Below are 17991 nucleotides of genomic sequence, written 5' to 3' on the forward strand. Positions count from 1 at the left end.
CACATAGTTAGGACATATGATTATAGTGATGTCATGTTGCTGACACAGGGCCGTGGGAGGCCGACCAGCCAACTCAGGCATTTATATAAAGGAGATGAGGCATGGTTAAAACATGTTCTCAACAAGAAGGGAAAACCTCGCGCGAGGATGGCCGATCAATCTCCAACGGGCTTCGGCCCATGTCTGAAGAAGTATGCCATTTTGAAGTGTTTATTCCAGGCCATACTAATTGCAAAAGTTACTTAAACAACATTTCTTTTTCTGATGCCGTCATCAGATGCGGAAATCGAGAGTTTGCAATACACCGGATCGTCCTCTGTTGCCATTCCGAATACTTTGCGAAACAGCTCGATGGACCTTGGAAGGTGTGTACTATCATACGCATATAAACTTTCAGCTAACTAATATGCTGAAGGAGAGCTACGAGAGAGCCATTGAAATAGTCGACTTTGATGTCAGCTTGGTAGAGGCGATGATCTACTTTACGTATCATCTGAATTACGATATACCGAATGGTAGCTCTGCAATGGTCTTCAACGCAAAGATGTATCAAATCGCAGACAAATACGCAATGAGCACCCTGAAAACTTTTGCCCAGGGGAAATTCAGCACTTCGATCAAACAGGACTGGGAGGAGGGTGAATTCCCTGACACAATCAGCTTGGTGTATACTTCGACACCTTCCACTGACAGAGAGCTGAGAGATATAGCCGTGATTACTTCACTTAACAACCTTAGTATCTTGATAGACCGGGACGACTTCAAGACTGAACTGGCGTCGAATGCGGATTTTGCCATCGATATCATCCGATTCCAAGGGAACGAGTCCTGGAATCATCAACGTTATACTTGTAAATCATGCCAGATAACGTTTGATACCGCTAAACAGGAAACGACGGCCGATTTCTCACACTGGTTAACTTATTGTCCAAGCTGCAGATGCGGAGGTTTAGATGGTCCAAATGCAGTGAAATACAACCATACACCATAAGGAAGTGCACGACTTAGAGTACCCTACGTTGACACGACCTGATAAAAATGAATCTATGATGGGAAATCTTTCCATGTTGAATGACTTGATGATTGTGCAAGATTTTCAAAGATAATACTGACCTATGTTGAACAATAGTACAAGAATGTGATCTAACAATGTAAACTGAGCCATGCTTCTAATAGCTGAAAAAGGTTCATCGGCTCGGTACTTTGCATTTTAGCTGCAGTGTTTTGAGCCACAGCGCCACACAGGCTAGTGTGATGAAAGATTGCGATTGTGCGAATTGATCTCAACTTCCCGGTTAAGCGCGCAAAAGATGGATGTTTTGGTTCTAGATGGTGATCACAAAGAGAAAAGTCGATGGAAAAGTTGGGCCCCGAGATCTGGATCGGGCCGCTAGACATGATTAGCGTCGGTTAATAGGCTAAAAGCAGGGTTTGATCCGGTCACGGAGTTACATCATTCATACGGAGTACCTAATGATTAATTGTGCATTTCTCGTCCGTCTGCCCGTCTATGCTTGTGAACTAACTAACTGCATTGAATATTGACAGTTTAAAAAGACAGCATGGAACATGTCGGATGGGAATGGGACTCAGGTCGACAAGTGAGGCTGTCTAGGGTCTAGGGTCCCTCTTTTATATTAAACCACAGACGTTTCGCATGGATGTCCCCATCATAAGAAAGTTTCACAAGAACCAAGGAAAGATGACAATAAAATACAGAATGGCCTGTTTGTACAGTATCATTAATCACACTAGTGTAGCCGTCATTCCATTGACCTTTCTTGGCAACCCACCAAAATAATTCCGCCATGTTTCTGACTTGTTTCCTTTCATCAGCCTCTTTTTCTTAATTGTTTCTTTTCTTTTTTCGGTAACAGGACCCAAAAAGAATATGGAGTCCGACATCGCAGACGACCTCGACAAGCTCAATATCAGAGACATTTTGAACGCAGATTCACGACCAACGTTTATCATTGATCTAGACCCAGATGACGAGTCGCCATTACCCTCAAACGTCATTCAGCCTGTGTTTTGCAACACCGCGTTAACTACTCACGAACGACTCTTTGACTCTGTACGCGGGGAAGCGACATTTAACGAGCAAACCGGATCTGTTTCATACCTTGACTTCAAGTGCTGGGCCACTGGAATTACAATCCAAGACGACTCTAAAGATGTCTATCCTCTGTTCTTTATCTACAACGACTTACTCTGGACCGGATCAACCGTAACAAAAAGATGGCGGTTAATCAGTGGAAATCGACAATGGCAACAAACTGCTCCCCCGAAAACTTTGTCTTCCAGAGCACTCTCTCATGCCAGCACCCCCAGCATCAAGGACTACGACCAAGCAAAGCAGGAAGACACTGAACCAGTGAAACAAGACCCAGAGCCAGAGGTTAAAGATGAGATTTTCCAAAGCCCAACCGAGATGATAGCTCCGGAAATGCCATCTGTAGGGTCAACCTATCTCATATCAACACAACGAAAAGAATCATTCAAATCATGGTGGCGAGGGACGTCTAAAGGGAGTTCAGACCGTATTACTGGCAGCTCAAGCAGTGGATCATTTACCTTAGGGAAGCCCGAGAAGGCTGTCGCAGATTGGACAGTGGCAAAGCCGAAAGGACTTTTGACGCCGTATATCAAGCTTCTTAGGGATATCGACTGGTTCTCAACGCCGTTGGGACACATGGATACGTGGTCGCCAGAGCTTCGCCAAATGGCAAATCTCGTCATCACCAATCCTCACCCTGGTAAGTCTCGTCGGGCTACACGACTTTATTTCGCCTTTTTGACACTAGTTTAGCAAGTCTGTTCTGGGGGAACGACATGACAATGTTGTACAACGAGCAATATGCCATACACTACGCCGGCAACAAACATCCATCCATGCTGGGCACAGGCGCATCTGGTCCTTGGTCAGAAGCCTGGGATGTTCTTGGATCAGCTTTCGCTGAGGTTATACGGACTGGTATCAGCCATCGCGGCGATAATGATGAATTGGCTCTCTTTAGACGAGGGTTTCTCGAGGAGACCCATATTTGCTGGACACTCACACCATTATATGGCGGTACAAGTCGTATCGTCGGCTTCTACAATGCCCCATTCGAGACAACAGATCTCATTCTAAGCCAGCGCCGAATGGCTACAATCAACAAACTTGGAGAGTCCTTGCGAAAGGCAACTTCCGTCAAAAGCTTTTGGAAGTTTGTACTTGAAGGACTGGAGGATAATCACAAGGATGTTCCGTTTGCTCTGGTTTACTCTGTCGGAGATTCAGAGGACACAGATCACCAATCGAGCTCTTCTGGCAGCACAATCTCAAGCAAGTCTTGCTATCTTGAGGGGACGATCGGTATACCTCGCGGACATACTGCTGCACCGGATCAAATTGATCTCAAGCGGAGTCACCAGGGGTTTGTCCCATCCTTCCGTGAAGCCATGCGTACACGAGGCGAGCCCACATTGATTCGTATTCGAGACGGGTCTCTTCCAGAAGATATTCTAAAAGGGATCCAGTGGCGAGGGTTTGACGAAACCGGTTCAGAAGCAATCATATTCCCTGTTCGACCAACCAATGGTGAGAATGTCTTGGCCTTCTTGGTCCTTGGAGTCAACCCTCGTCGACCTTACGACGCGGGGTACAAGTCTTTCGCCTCATTGCTTAACAACCAACTGGCGACTTCTTTGGCGTCCATTATTCTCTTCGAAGAAGAGACACGCCGCGGACGGGACGCTGTCGAGGCCGCAGCATTGGAGAAGGAGGAACTGACGCAGCAGATTAATCTTCAAGCAAGTCGTCTCCGAAGAATGACAGAACTATCACCGCTCGGCATGTTCCTCGCCAGTCCCGAAGGAATCTTGCGCGAGGCCAACGACAAATTTTACGAAATGACCGGCCATACACGAGACATTCACAGCGACATGTCATGGGTTGATTTGATGGGTAGCTCGGACATTATAATGGAAGAAGGCTGGCATCGCCTGACCCAAGAAATGCTCCCGTGGTCTGGAGAAGTGCAGCTACGAAAGGGTGTTGAGGATTCTGTCAGTATACATGGTGAGCTGATTGACTGCTGGGTTATGGTCACAGCACACCCTGAGATATCAAATGATGGTACCTTACGGTCTATCATGGGTTCTATTACCGATATTTCGCACCTCAAATGGGCACAGGGATTGCAGAACCGGCGACTCCAAGAAGCGGAGGAGACAAGACGACAACAGAACGAGTTTATCGACATCACGTCCCACGAGATGAGAAATCCTCTAAGCGCTATTCTACAATGCGCAGATGATATTACCTTGGCTATGGAGGCTGCAAGATCGAGTGGTGTACCTGCCTCTCTCGAAATTCTAGACTCATGCCTCGACGCGTCACAGACCATCGTGTTGTGCGTGCAGCATCAAAAATCGATCGTTAACGACATTCTTACTGTGTCCAAGCTCGATTCGAATCTTCTTCTAATTACACCTGTAGTCTGTCAGCCACAGGCCATCGTTGAACGGGCGGTCAAGATGTTTGAATCGGAGATGGTGGCGAAGGATATCAGTCTTGAGATACAGATCCCCCAAGAGTTTAATGATCTCGCCGTCGACTGGGTTGTTATGGATCCAAGCCGCGTTCTGCAGATTCTGATCAACCTCATGACGAATGCTATCAAATTCACGGCCTCTTCTTCAACGCGTGTCATCAAGGTTACTGTAGGTGTGTCGAAAACTCCACCAGAGGGTGATCACATACCTGACTTTGCTTTTGCACCTACTCGTGGGGAGCTTGGCAATGTTGTGTCTTCAGACGAATGGGGTAATGGAGAGACATTGTATGTGCGATATAGGGTCCAAGACACCGGTTGTGGGTTGACAGAGAACGAGAGACGGCTGCTTTTCCAACGATTCAAGCAAGCTTCTCCCAGAACACACGCTAAATACGGCGGAAGCGGCCTAGGACTGTTCATCTCTAAGCGACTCGCTGAGCTACACGGAGGGCGTATCGGTGTTGCTTCCGCTGCTGGCCACGGCAGTGACTTTGGCTTCTACGTTCAAGCACGAAGATCATCAGCTCCGAATCAGAAAGACCCCAACCAGCCTGTCTTGTCACAGTCACCGTCACCGTCACCATCACCGCCAAGTAAACACCCTGCCACAACCACATCGTTACCGACAAGAACACCGTCTGGAGAAGCCTATATCCTCAACTCAAAGAATAATCGCCGGAGACATGGATCAGACGAAACATTTGACCCACGCGACTTAACGGTCCATATCGTTGAAGACAACCTCATCAACCAAAAGGTTCTGGTGAACCAACTACGGAAGGCCGGCTGCACCGTCAGTGCGACCAACGATGGTGTGGAAGCACTTGAATTCCTGAGAAAGACGCATTTCTGCAGACAGGACGGTTCAGAGCTCTCGGTGGTTCTTATGGACCTGGAGATGCCCAATATGGATGGCCTGACGTGTGTATCCGAGATTAGGCGGATGCAGAAGGAGGGCGAAATAATTGAGCACGTACCTGTGATCGCAGTCACGGCGAATGTTAGGGATGAGCAGATACGAGTAGCATTGGAGAGTGGTATGGATGATTTGGTGTCGAAGCCTTTCCGGATACCAGAGGTTATGAGCAAAATAGAGAGGTTACTAAGGAAGCACGATAGGTACTAGGCATAGATTTGAGATACACTACAGGATACATAGCGTTTTGTCTGGCATAGAGCATTTTTAATCAAGGTTAAGTTCCGTTTCGACTAGACAACGACGAGTGAATGGTGCCATTCTCAGTCCACCAACGAACGATGTAGGCAGTGAGATACTAGCATTTTATAGCCTTTTACGGCGTCCTCCAAGTCTGATACCCTCAAGTGCTCATGGTCAGAATGCGCCTCTAGAATCGAGCCTGGCCCGTATAGATATTTCTTATGGATTCCCTTGAGAGATGGAATGTCGGTGCCATAGTTGACGACAATGGTATTAAAACCTGTTCCACTTTAGCATCACGCTTCCATGTAAAGACCTTTACTTACCAGCAACATCATAGTCAAGGGGTACTGGATCGACAGCATATCCACTAAACTCGACAACTAGGTGCGCGTTACTTGCCTCGACAATCTGTGAGACTAGATGTTTCATTTCCTCAGCTGTCCCCGCTGCAATTCTCGCACTACCGATGGCAGAGGCATCTGCTGGGATGACATTTGGAGCTACACCACCCTCTATCCTACCAATGTTGATGGTGGTGTTACCAAACTGGTCGCTCCACGGAAGATCGGCTTGCTGGAGAACCGAAAGCCCGCGGACAAGACTGTCAATAGCGTTGCTACCAGTCTCGGGATACCCGGAGTGTCCGGCTTTCCCCTTTGCTCTGACGGTGAAACGCAAACCGCCTTTGTGTCCCCTGGCAAGCTTGAGCTCTGTGGGCTCTCCAAATATGACAGATTCCCAGGATAAGCCCAGATCATTTGCCGCCTTCATACCATCCCCGCCAGTCTCTTCGCCCACTACGAAGAGAAGTGCAACGTCTCCCGTGCTAATCATATTTTTCTCTTGCAATTCTCGGACCGCAATAACCTGGGAAGCTATACTACCTTTTGCATCAACAGTGCCTCTACCCCATATCTCATCACTGCGTCTTTCGTAGGGCCAATACGGCGGAACAGTGTCAAGATGAGACGTCACTAGAACCCGAGTCTTTCTTGCGTCACCATAGTAGGCTAATATGTTGTTTCGATTCTTGGCCACGGTCTGTGTCTCGACAGTGAAGCCATAATCTTCGAGATACGTCGTGAGATAGTCGGTGACGGCCTTTTCCGAACCTGTAATAGACGCTTGCTCGACGAGGGATTTGTGTAGCTCAAGTAACGGCGACGGTTGTTGAATACTCGGCAATTGACGCGAAAGTGGAGATTGGGTGTCGGCTAGACCGAAAGCGATAGTCGTGGCAGCTATAAGGCATAGTTGTTTGTTGAACTTCATGTTGACCAACTTTGGTATGAAGTTTCCCGTCGAACATCCCGAGCGGTAGGGCGGGGGGGTTGGGACATACGTGAATGTCTCAGCTTAGATCAGCACGTCTTAGTCAAGATCGTCATCCACCTCAATGTAAGACCTTTTTTGCGCTACATGTGTGACCATTGATGAGTACCAACCATCCTGTTGTTACTGTGTGGGACATCGTATGCCCGACTAATGCGTTATTTTATTGACTGGCTCTTCAGACAAGAGTCTTCTCGAAAATTCTATACTCCGTTGGTCCAGCTAACAATTTGAACAGATCAGGATAATCGTCACCAAAGTTTCCCAACTTGACAAGTTTATATCCCATTCTGCCATACCAGCTCAACAACCTCGCCTTTCCCTCGTGGTGAAACGTTGATGGAACGAGGATTTCAAGCTGCATAGTTGTGCAACCCCGACTTCGGCACTCGTCCTCCGCGAAGATAGTCAGCTGACGTCCCAAGCCAGTACCTTGAAGCTTGGTGTCCAGCGCCAGCATCCCAAACTCCCCAAGAGCGGGTGTGAGTAATTTAATGAAGACACAGCCGATGGGTTCATTGCTAGAGACGAGGTATGCGACTGCAAGTTGCCCGTTGCGAATAAATTGTGCGATCTCTGACTCTGAGGTGCGCTGGTATGAAGGAACAAATATATCGCTCTCCGCTATCTTATAAGATGTGTTGACGATGCTGGCGAGGGTGCTGGTCAGAGTTTTATCGTTCGCGTCGTCCGCAGAAGGAATTCTGACAATGGTTTGTATCTTATCCATCGTTGGCTTGTGTCGTAATGACCGGGTACACAAATTGGATGGGAAAATGGTGTAAGATAGAAGAGATGTGGCGAAAAGAGTCAGAGGGTAAAAAAGACTGTCAGATGAGGAATCATTCAGGACTGCCAGGTTCATCTCACGTCAGTTACTGAATGAGCGGTTACGAACCAATGATATCGTGGCCTGTCTACGCTAACGGGTCCAGAAGAGCTGCCTTTTTAGACCTCCACTTAACCTGCGAGGTGGAAGAACCCGCTTATGTTCGTTGAACGCATTCGATAGAGCGCCATGTTGAGAGCAAGGTTTACTGTTGAGACATTTTTACTTATGGATGAACGTGAAGATCGAGAATTACATGAGATCATTTACTAGTAGTTAGTCCACCTGCATACACAAGCCATGGGTGGTAAGGACGTCTTGGCACCGAAGTCTCTGTCAACATCATGTTTCTATATACTTTCCGCCTTGATAACAAAGCCCGAAAGTTCGATATTATATACATCGAAAGCTAAACTACCTCAAATAGTCCTCAGGAGAGCCTGCCCGATAGACCCCGTTGACTACACTTAAATAGTACCGAAACCAGCACTGGCGGCAAGACCAGTGATGGAAGAAGCAGGCTTAGCATCAGCAGCCTTACCGCCGAAGGTGCTGAAGAAGCTCGAGTCGGTACCAGAAATAGAACCGGAGTTGTCGTACTGGTTAGTCTCGCAGACGTGACCGACGCCGTTGGAGCAAGCAGCGTTGGCAGAAGCATCAGGGCTAGAGAAGATGGCACCAGTGGATCCCTCCTCGATGGCGGCCTTGACGTCCTGGAACAGGTTACCCTCAGCGAGGATCTTGGCGTTGTCGCTAGTCTCGAAAGCGTGGCCAGAGTTACCCTGCCAGTAGTTGTTGACGGCGTGGAGGACGGTATCGCCAGAAACCTTGGGGGCTCGGCCGGAGGTCTTGAAGATGTAGTTGTTCTTGAGTGTGACCATCTGCTTTGTGGTTAGTATTTAGATGACATGAAGTTATTAAAGATTACTCACGTCGCTGGAACCGGTAAAGTACATGGACCAGTATTGGTGACCGTCACAGGTAGCAGACCACTGACTCTCGCCGTTGATGTGGTTGTTGGTGATGGAAACTCGGTTGGTAGCGCTGGTTCCAAGAACAATGTGCTGGCGGCCGATGTTGGAGGTAGTAACGTGGTCAATCCAGATGAGGTCAGATCCGTCAACCTGGATAGCATCACCTCCCCAAACGTACTGAGGGTTGAGCTCAGTGATGTGGATGTTCTGAATGATGATGTTTTTAGCACCCTTGATGTAAAGACCCTTGCCCTTGATGACACCGTTGGCGCCGATACCAACAATGGACTTGTCAGAGTTGACGACGATAGGGTTCAGTCCAGCCTTATCATAGGAAACGTCGACCTTGGGGGCGTCGGGCTGGTAGTTGTTGCACCAGTCGTCCTTGTTGATAGCCTGCTGGCAACCGGATCCAGTGCCCCAAGGAGCACAGCCCTGCTCGGAGGCGGTTCCCTCAGTTCCGGTAAAGTCGAACTCCTGATCGAGGAAGATGACTCGGGTTGTGCTGTCACCGAGCATAGAGACCAGCTCATCGGTGGACTTGGGATAGGCTCCCTCAGCGCTGCCTCCACCTGTAACCTCGGAGGCGAACCCCTCGGGGGTACCAGTCACACCGGCGGCGGAAACGTTTGAGACCAGCGCGGCGATAGCCACGGAGAGAATGGAAAGAGACTTCATCTTGGAAGGAGAAAAAAAAAGAGTGAATAGACGGAAAATGGTAAAAGAACGAATGAATGGAGAAAGAACGAATGTGGAATGGAATATATCAGTAAGAAAGAGGCGGCACTCCAGATATATTTATTCCAACAACATTTCAGTAGTACTTACAATCAGCGGATAACCCACTTTCTCCAGAATATTTCTCTAGACTACTCCTATGTCACTGTTTACTTGAAACGTCCCTACTTGGGGTCGATACACCAGGCACAAGTTGTCATGACTGGCGGAAATACTACACCACCGGTTCTTCCGTGGAACTTCGGCGGGATTCTTAGTTGCCAACCTTGCGCTGAAACGGCGACATCAGGGATGGCTTTGGGATTAAAGGAGACGTAGTATTGTGGAGCGTGTGTTTCAAGCGGTTCGTAAGTTAATTAGCCTTGGAACAGAGAAAGACAAGCTTTCTTGGTGTTGACGCCGAGAAACCTCGAAAAGAGTTAGATCTGATTATCTGTCGACTAGTTTATACTCGATAAACGAGAAATACTCAATTGACGATCCAACTCGCCAATGCTAAGGTTAAGGTTGTCAGTGTTCCAAAGGCTGTTTTTAGTGCTTTAATGAGAGTGTCAGTGCGTGGAACAACAACAAGGTACCTGAAGCAATTGTGGACCGAGGCTTCATCAGCTCGTTCTCGCTGCTTATCCCAGCATCGATCGTAGAACATAAGGCGGTTGGTTTCATTTAAAAAAGTAGACGGAAAAGATATGGCATTGACCTCGCTCTCATGACCCCATTCTCAAGTCTGATTCACAAGTGCTGTTTTTGTCATTTTTAGCAATATTCCGAGTTCATTGATGGAAATTGTAAGTCTACGATGACACTGAAATATTGAATTGAGTGAAGTGCACACTGATAAAGACGGAATACCCCAGTCTGTGATTACTCCAATGATGGCTTTGTCAAATCCGTACGTCATGATGTCTACAGCGGAATTGCATTTTCCCGCCGGTCATGTATCTGAACAAAATGCCAGCTTCAACCGAACCAATTTTACATCTTTATTGGTGACGAGTCACAGAAATAAAGGTACACGATAGCCTGAGAAGAACATATCGGCGTATGTTTCTTCGGCGAACTTAGTACCTATTTATCGGAGTAATTATGATCTACATTGTGGTGGGTACATGTCATGTAACCTTGGTTCGGGATGTGACACATTCCGGAAGAGTGCCTGTGTTCCACCGCGAGCGACTTCAGAAACGCGAGTAACTTATAGAAGTCAAGTTCCTCCAACTAAGTTGTGGCAGCTCAAAGGATGAGATGGTGACTTTAGTCCGTCAGGTCGGCTTGTCATAACAGGACCTCATGCCCAGGCAATCACCAAAGTGTGTTGAATCCGCCATACAAGCATTATACACGAGTTACGCGAATAGTAGGTGAGATACATATATCTAAGATTAAAAAAAGAGGGGCATACACCGAGTGGTCTGATGATGCATTGTTTTTCAGGAACCTAGTAATACAACGCTTGACCAGTATGGACTTCATCCAAACAAACGTCTCTATAAGAACTCCGCACAATGTTCAAGTATGGCGATAGATCAGCAATTTTGTAAATCCATGGTTAGTAGCCGCTGACGCCAACCCGGAACATCGAAGGGTTTTGTTCGATCTTCGTACGAAGTGGCGCACCCTTGAGCTCGTTGACATCCCATTTAGCCCACACGAAACGACCATGAAGGAACTCGGCTTCTTTAGATGCTGCCCAGACGGCAAAATCTCCAGGTAGTTTAACTCGAATCTGTTAGCTAGGCACTATAGTTAAGAATGATTGTAACTCACTATCATCCCATTGAAAACTGTTCTCATCGGTAAACCGTGCAAAAGCCTCGGTGTAGTGGAGGCCTGGCTCAAATGTGATAACTTGCATCTCGCTAGAGGGGACGGTCATGGCGATATGGTTCATCATCATAGTAAGAGCGCTTTTGGTGAGAGAGTACAGAGGGATGGGTACAGACACCTGAGTTGCGTGGATGGCGATTGTGGAAAGACCAATGAGTGCCTTCAAAGGTGTTAGCTCCAGGTTTACACTCAATTGGAAGTCATAAAGGAACGAACCAGCTTTCGATCGGGGTTTGACTCTCTCTGCTTGTGGAATAGGCTGGTCCAGAGATACGGAGCAGCGACATTGACTGCCAGACCGTCCTTGAATGTATCAAAACCAAGGCCGAGCAGAGTGTTTGGCAGCCACATCTTAGCAGCGCTCAAGACAAGAACGTCAACAAAGACGCCATCATCTCCCAGCTTTGTCCAGAGCCCATGGGTAGCAGCCTCGTCTGCAAAGTCATTGATGATGGGGACAACCTCAACTTTAGGGTATTTGGCCTTTATCTTAGCAGCAGCTTCATTCAAGGTATCCCGACGACGACCCGTGATAATGACTCGTTCTGCTGAAGCCGCAGCAAAGGATTCGGCGATACTGAAACCAATACCAGTAGATGCACCAGCTACAAGAACTGTATGACCAGCTTGAGTTAACTCAGAGCGAGACGGTGAAATTGCTTCGTATGACTCGCGGTGGATCTTAGTTACGAGGTCGGTACCGCTTTGGGGAGTGTCTGTGTTTTCCCAAGGGTTGTCTTGTGGCGAAGTAGCAGCAGCAGAAGGCATGTTGATGGACTGTGCAAGAGAAATAGTTGTTTTGTTGTGATGGACTTTGAGGTATGATTGTGATGAATGGCTTGGTCGACACATCGAGTTATGAGTTGGCGGTTCATTATATATCTAAAAAATTGAGAGCTATCTTGTGCATGGTCGACCCAACGAATCCTAACTGGCGGGATGATGTTAAGATAGTAGGTGATGCTATTCGGCCCCCTAAAAACCTACCGGCCACTGGTGATACAGGGGTCTGGTCATCACCATAACGTGCTGGAATGTAAGCCAAAGTTCCGCTAAAAACCCGCAGAATCCGCAGATTTCCGCAGTACGTGATGACAAAGACCATTGATGTTCGCGTTATCTCTTCTTTGTTGCTGACAGTAATCATTCCAACTGAACATACCCGCAACTTCCCGCAATAAAGAAACCACAACAATGGGTTCTGCCACGAAAGTCAAGGCCTGTTTCTCATGCACCATCGGAAAGCGGAAATGCGACAAAGCACAACCCGCCTGCGGCCGCTGTAGGGACAGGGACATAGAATGCCGCTATCCTCTTACCAAGCGGAAAACACCACACGCGCCCGCAGCAGAGTCAGAATATGTCAGCCGAAACGCGGTCAATGAGGTACATTCCGCCCAAACAGACACTGTCTTTCCCTCACTGCCTAGCGACCTGGTCGATCCTCAAGAATGGACCAGAAGTTTGGGAAATTTAAGCACTCTGGTCGGGCCTGGCTTGCAGGATGATACTGAAAGCTCTACCACCACCTCAAACCAGGGGGATGCTACGCACTTCTTCCTCAAGCCAGATGCTTGGGTTATTCGGCACATTCCTTTTACCACTCCAACCTTCTCGAATTCGATCTGTATGAATTATGTTAAAGGCATCCACGAGTTCTTCAGGGAATGGGTCACCAATGGGCATAGTTCTTTCATGCATAGACAACTCTATGCGGACTCGGAATACCCAACTGCCATCCAAGATGCATTTGCTAGCATAACGTTGCACAATGCCAGGACACCATCAAATGAAGATATTGTTGACGGGATTATTTCCTCCAAAGTATCAGCCCTACTCAAGTCTTATCCCCAGGCCGACGGTGATGTTGACGCATCAACTGATTTAGATATACGAGAGCATCTCTCTCGCACACAAGCCTTGTATGTCCATCTAGTCCTGGCGCTCTTCTCTTCGTCAATTGGAGTACGTGCAAACGCAGAGCAACAGATCCAGACCCTTTTGTCCTGGACCCGTCAGCTTTGGGAAGCAGCTCTTCGGGACCCAGACATTTGCCAATCTGAAAGCAGCGACGGATCTGCCGCATCTACCAATGCCATTGTTCTGGATGTCATGTTTGACGGCGATACAACGCCCCGTCTGTGGCGATCGTGGGTTCTATCAGAGAGCATTCGTCGCATCTGGTTAATGACTACATCCACTATTGGCGTCTACCTGACACTGCGACAGAAATGGGCAGAGTGCCATGGCGGAATCTATTTCACTGCTCGCAAGGATCTTTGGCAAGCAAAGTCAGCGTCTAGTTGGGCATATGCCTGTCAGAGTAGTAGTCCATTATTCATTTGCAGCTTGGAATGCGAAAGTCTCTTCTTGACTGCAAAGGCACCCGATATAGATGAACTTCTTATCAATATGTTTACTATCATGTGGGGTATTGAGAGGGTCGAGAATTGGTTTGCGCGGACTGCTGAGCCTGGGCGAAGTGTTCGAGTATGGAGGGACAATGGTCCAGCCAAGAACTAAGAATTGCTATCGGTTTGGAACAATATAAACAATATGATCACACGAACAAAGAAAAAGGCCATCCTATTCGGAAATATCCACTGTCACGTCCAAAACGCTCTGCTTTGCGGAAGGCGACACATACGACCCATCGAAGATACTCCAAAGAAATTGGAATGCCCTTGGCTTCCCGTTCTCAATTTCAGAAACATGGCTCCCAATAGTGTTTCTTTCATAGGTGATCTCAGCGCCAGAATTGCAAAGCTTGACAACAGTTGCATCTGTCCACTCAACTGGACAGAACTGATCATTTATAGCCTTGTACACAAACATCGGCATTAGAGGAGTTCTTCCAGACCCTAGTTTTGCCTGTTCATCGTAGAGATGCTGTAATTCAGGCGCCCTGAGATCTGCGACGCCATCTTGGAAGAAAGAGTAAACGTCTCGTCCCGAGAAATGCTTCACTGTCTCAGTGACCTCCGTATCTAGGACGGACATAAATTCATCCTTCGTGGCTGGGATAAGACGGCTTTCCAGATAGCTCCTTGCCTCTGGGTATTGGGACGTGATGCCCAGGAGAATGGCTACCAGCGCACCAGCAATCGGGCTCTTGTTCAGCTTGTCGAAGTCGCCCGAGACGTTGTCAACAAAGCCACCCAAAACAGTTCCGTCAATTTTTACATCAGGGGCATATTTTGATTGAAGCTCTGCAGCGGCGAAAGTGGCAATCGAACCACCGCTGTATCCCCAGATAGTAGTGTTATAGCCAGAGGATTTGCCCAGATCCAGCAAGTGATGGACTGCTCGAACGGCATCAAGAGTGGCATGACCACCCTGAACACTCGCGCCAAAGGCAGAAAATGGCCCCAAGTGATCCGGAGTATTCACAACCCATCCGAACGAAAGCATCTCTTCGATCAACGATGTACTCGACTTTATTCCAAGGCTTGGCTCACTTCTCGCCATAACACCGGAGAGAGCAAAGGATGGGCAAGAGTCAAAGTTCGCCGTGTTGTAGGCGAATTGATAGGATAACACTGCCATCTTGCCTTGTGGAGAATGATAGGTTGTTGAGGGAATAAACAGTGTGGTGACAGCCCATGATGGCTCGTTCCTGGAGTCTGTGGATCGATATAAAATGTGGTAGGTAGCTGAAGAGTTGCCCACAATTTCCGAGAGCTTTGGTACAGACGAAATACGAAGAATATCGCCTGGTTGCTTGGACTCCCATCCTTGAGGTGGTTGATACCATGGATCTTTGCTTGGTGGTAGTGATTGTTCATGAAGCGCAACATCTGTATCAACGCTGATATCTGCGGCGTGTACCGTAGCACACAGATCACGGAGCCAAGCCTGGGACGCCATTTTGTAATATCTTTGGGACCAAAGTCAGACTTCCGGGGAAAAAGAAAGGAACAAAGAAAGATTGTCTCCGGCTGATCAAAGAGGAGAGAGATAATCAGCTCATTGCGCCACATGCTTACATGCAGATAAAACCCAGCAGGGATCGTCGCTTACAGGGACGAAATCTGAACGTTGTACAAATACGACGTCGTCAACTTGATGAACTGGTAAAGAAGGAAAAATACTTAGATGATATGGTAGCTATATCAGGTCTAGATAGCAGAGGGAAGAAAAAAAGTAAAAACGTGAGCATACAAGTAGAATAGAAATGCAAGTGTTTGCAAATGACAGAATGATGTGCATCTTGGGTATAATTATGTTTCTACTATCCAAACAGCGACCGCAAGTTATTCTCCTCCATCACGTCGATCCAGTGCACCGAAAACGTATTAGGCTTCTCTTTGTCATACTCATCCCATATCTTCTGCACCAGCGTCTTGGCTACCTCTATAGGTCTCGGCGGTAACAATGCCTCCAAAGCATCTAGCCTGCCGATAATGAAACACCGCGTATCAACAATCCTCAATCGAGACTCGGACATTGTAGACAAACGATCTATATCCTCGTCTGCTTGAACGAGTTGGCCTATGTAATCGGAAAGACCACAATGCTCTGTGCTGCCGAGATCGAAAGGCGATGGTGTCGCAACGGGTGCTTGGACTTGTGACTCAAGATTGGTGAATGAAACATCCACGGGTTCGAAGCGTAGACCGGTGCTAGCTGTTATGCAAAGGAGTGGCTGGGTCATCTTACTCCCGGAATCAGCAGGCAGCTGCTCAATAAGTCTAGCCAGGCGAAGGCTCAAAGGCGTAATGCACTCTTCCCAGGGAACATGGACATCCGCTGGACCTGCCAGGTTATCTGGCAATCTCAACAGAACCAGCTCTGGGAAGGTCTGATAGATGTGAATCAGACCAGCCAGACGATACGCCTCAGCAACGTTGATAAGATGTCGACATGGGGTTTTCTGATCGCCAGTTTCCGTATTTGCAGGAGCAGACTCGAAATCCAGGCCTAGTAACTTCTCTTCCAAAGATTTTGCTTCCTCGATCATTCTCAAGGCGGTTGCGTGATCTCGTGTCGCAAACGGACCTGGGTGTTTGACGTGATAGCGATAGTTTCGGCAGAGTCGCAGAGTCTGAGTTAGCAGCCGAGAGACTGTGTTCGACACTCCTGTCCACGGGTGTGGCATGTCGTCGACAATGGGGTCCACAGGTGCAGCTGTTGGAAACTCATCCACACTGATGTCGTCGATCTCTTCAACGCCTTCGGCTTCATATGATATAAAATGGTTCGTATCCGAGACGACAGACAGTAACATTTCGCAGTATTGCCAGCTCTTGTTAAAAATATTTAAGAGCTTCCTCTCTTCCTCCGAAAGCCTTCGTTTTTGTTGGTTGACACGATGAAGAAGAGCTTTAGCCTCTTTCAGAAACGGTATACCCAACTGCGTTGCGTTCAGCCAACAGATACTTGTGCCAATACAGAAAAGACCATAGATCAAGCCCATCGGTACAGTGTCCAGATTTGGCGATGACTTGACGACGCGGAGTTCTGCTTCAATGACATCTGTGGCGTTCTTCATCATTGAGATAGAAGTCTTCTTCATGTGCGGCATTCGTGAGGAGAGATAGGCTGATGCCATGCTTTGAAGACTTGTAGACACTGCTTCGGATGTGGACCAGAGAGCTGTGGCCATCATTCGATTGGCATTGGTGGGTGAATCATACTGCGACCACAATGAACAGACATCCCGAAACCAATAGTCAACAAGTTGGGATGAAAGATCTGTGATTGGTGGTGGTAGAAACAATGTCGAGTAGCTCTGCTGCGTCGGAAAGAGAGATAATTCGGAATTTTCGGAAAAGCTATGGGAGGTGGGCGACAAGTCTAAAGCATCGGATATCCAAGAGAACTCCTCAATCGGAAGTCCCTCAACAGGAAGATCCATAGAAAACTGTGTCATGAAATTGTCCGTTGCCGTGTTGCTTTGCGTTTCCTGGGTAAGTCCGCTATGCCCAGACTCTGACGGTGGCGCATCGAGTACAAACTCCCCAAAAGATCCCTGGTCCACAACATCGGTAGGACTCAATACTGAACTGGTGGTAGTAAAGGATGCCATAGACGCTGTGTCGAGTTGCCTCTTTGGTGGTCTTCCACGGCGCCTTTTTGCAAGGCATGTTGACTTTGGTGATGTTGAAGTTGGGAACTTGTGCTGGATCAGTTCGGCTGTCTTTTCGTGCTTAGTGGACCATCGTAGTCCGCGCTGGTAACCGCCGCATTGAACGCCTCGTGTGATGCAGACCTGGCATTCTGGTTTTGCCTCATCGCATTTGAGCTTTATGGGTGTGTCAGTTTTATTTATTCTGGGGTTGACTTGTTCACGTACGTGTTTGTTCCGACATGTCAAACAACCAGACCTTGACCGAACAGCGACTTTCCTTTTGGCGATAGGTATATCGCCTATATTTGATTGAGAAGGACCGAGTGGGGACTCCATGGCAAGTCGATATTGATCAGTGGCGTGAAGAAACTTGGTCAGACTCATCAAAACATGCTCAGACTCGGCAAGTGTGATGAATAAAGAAGTGAAATGAGTTGAACGAATTGCCCCCTTCCCCGCAGAAGTTGAAGGTGTAACCTGATGAGATTGGTTTAGCGTTGGACGGCAATTGACATCCT

At 47.8% G+C, this 17991-nt stretch overlaps 9 protein-coding genes across 9 annotated transcripts; 3 read left to right on the forward strand and 6 right to left on the reverse strand.

Moving 5' to 3' along the window:
* Positions 1 to 130: 130 nt before the first annotated feature.
* EDB82DRAFT_499275 (BTB/POZ protein) lies at positions 131 to 1438 on the forward strand. Its single transcript, XM_065608594.1, has 3 exons — positions 131 to 191; positions 239 to 365; positions 416 to 1438. Exons 1-3 carry the CDS (start codon positions 148 to 150, stop codon positions 989 to 991), a joined length of 747 nt encoding a protein of 248 aa, XP_065464844.1. The 5' UTR covers positions 131 to 147; the 3' UTR covers positions 992 to 1438.
* Positions 1439 to 1513: 75 nt separating this feature from the next.
* Positions 1514 to 5843, forward strand: EDB82DRAFT_172736 (uncharacterized protein). Its single transcript, XM_025735007.2, has 2 exons — positions 1514 to 2756; positions 2810 to 5843. The coding sequence occupies exons 1-2, from the start codon at positions 1892 to 1894 to the stop codon at positions 5665 to 5667; spliced, it is 3723 nt and encodes a 1240-aa protein (XP_025585757.2). The 5' UTR covers positions 1514 to 1891; the 3' UTR covers positions 5668 to 5843.
* Positions 5738 to 6998, reverse strand: EDB82DRAFT_499280 (uncharacterized protein). Its single transcript, XM_025735008.2, has 2 exons — positions 6027 to 6998; positions 5738 to 5980 (listed from the first exon to the last, which is right to left on the reverse strand). Exons 1-2 carry the CDS (start codon positions 6973 to 6975, stop codon positions 5781 to 5783), a joined length of 1149 nt encoding a protein of 382 aa, XP_025585758.2. The 5' UTR covers positions 6976 to 6998; the 3' UTR covers positions 5738 to 5780.
* A 215-nt stretch (positions 6999 to 7213) lies between these two features.
* Positions 7214 to 7765, reverse strand: EDB82DRAFT_475235 (uncharacterized protein; the record flags this gene model as incomplete). Its single annotated transcript, XM_025735010.1, has 1 exon — positions 7214 to 7765. One exon carries the CDS (start codon positions 7763 to 7765, stop codon positions 7214 to 7216), a length of 552 nt encoding a protein of 183 aa, XP_025585759.1.
* A 350-nt stretch (positions 7766 to 8115) lies between these two features.
* EDB82DRAFT_555700 (pectin lyase fold/virulence factor) lies at positions 8116 to 9516 on the reverse strand (the record flags this gene model as incomplete). The annotated part of the gene is made up of 2 exons (XM_025735011.2): positions 8116 to 8745; positions 8797 to 9516. The coding sequence occupies 2 exons, from the start codon at positions 9514 to 9516 to the stop codon at positions 8332 to 8334; spliced, it is 1134 nt and encodes a 377-aa protein (XP_025585760.1). The 3' UTR covers positions 8116 to 8331.
* Positions 9517 to 11125: 1609 nt separating this feature from the next.
* EDB82DRAFT_475237 (uncharacterized protein) lies at positions 11126 to 12171 on the reverse strand (the record flags this gene model as incomplete). The annotated part of the gene is made up of 3 exons (XM_025735012.1): positions 11126 to 11295; positions 11344 to 11563; positions 11620 to 12171. The coding sequence occupies 3 exons, from the start codon at positions 12169 to 12171 to the stop codon at positions 11126 to 11128; spliced, it is 942 nt and encodes a 313-aa protein (XP_025585761.1).
* Positions 12172 to 12597: 426 nt separating this feature from the next.
* EDB82DRAFT_545595 (uncharacterized protein) lies at positions 12598 to 13777 on the forward strand (the record flags this gene model as incomplete). Its single annotated transcript, XM_065609439.1, has 2 exons — positions 12598 to 13651; positions 13752 to 13777. The coding sequence occupies 2 exons, from the start codon at positions 12598 to 12600 to the stop codon at positions 13775 to 13777; spliced, it is 1080 nt and encodes a 359-aa protein (XP_065464845.1).
* A 180-nt stretch (positions 13778 to 13957) lies between these two features.
* Positions 13958 to 15355, reverse strand: EDB82DRAFT_172768 (secretory lipase-domain-containing protein). Its single transcript, XM_025735014.2, has one exon. It carries the CDS (start codon positions 15268 to 15270, stop codon positions 13990 to 13992), a length of 1281 nt encoding a protein of 426 aa, XP_025585763.1. The 5' UTR covers positions 15271 to 15355; the 3' UTR covers positions 13958 to 13989.
* A 123-nt stretch (positions 15356 to 15478) lies between these two features.
* Positions 15479 to 17987, reverse strand: EDB82DRAFT_445532 (fungal-specific transcription factor domain-containing protein). The gene is made up of 2 exons (XM_025735015.2): positions 17699 to 17987; positions 15479 to 17647 (listed from the first exon to the last, which is right to left on the reverse strand). Exons 1-2 carry the CDS (start codon positions 17855 to 17857, stop codon positions 15635 to 15637), a joined length of 2172 nt encoding a protein of 723 aa, XP_025585764.2. The 5' UTR covers positions 17858 to 17987; the 3' UTR covers positions 15479 to 15634.
* Positions 17988 to 17991: the final 4 nt, after the last annotated feature.

This window comes from Fusarium venenatum, assembly GCF_020744135.1.
Source record: "Fusarium venenatum strain MPI-CAGE-CH-0201 chromosome Unknown EDB82scaffold_2, whole genome shotgun sequence".
NCBI lineage: Eukaryota > Fungi > Ascomycota > Sordariomycetes > Hypocreales > Nectriaceae > Fusarium > Fusarium venenatum.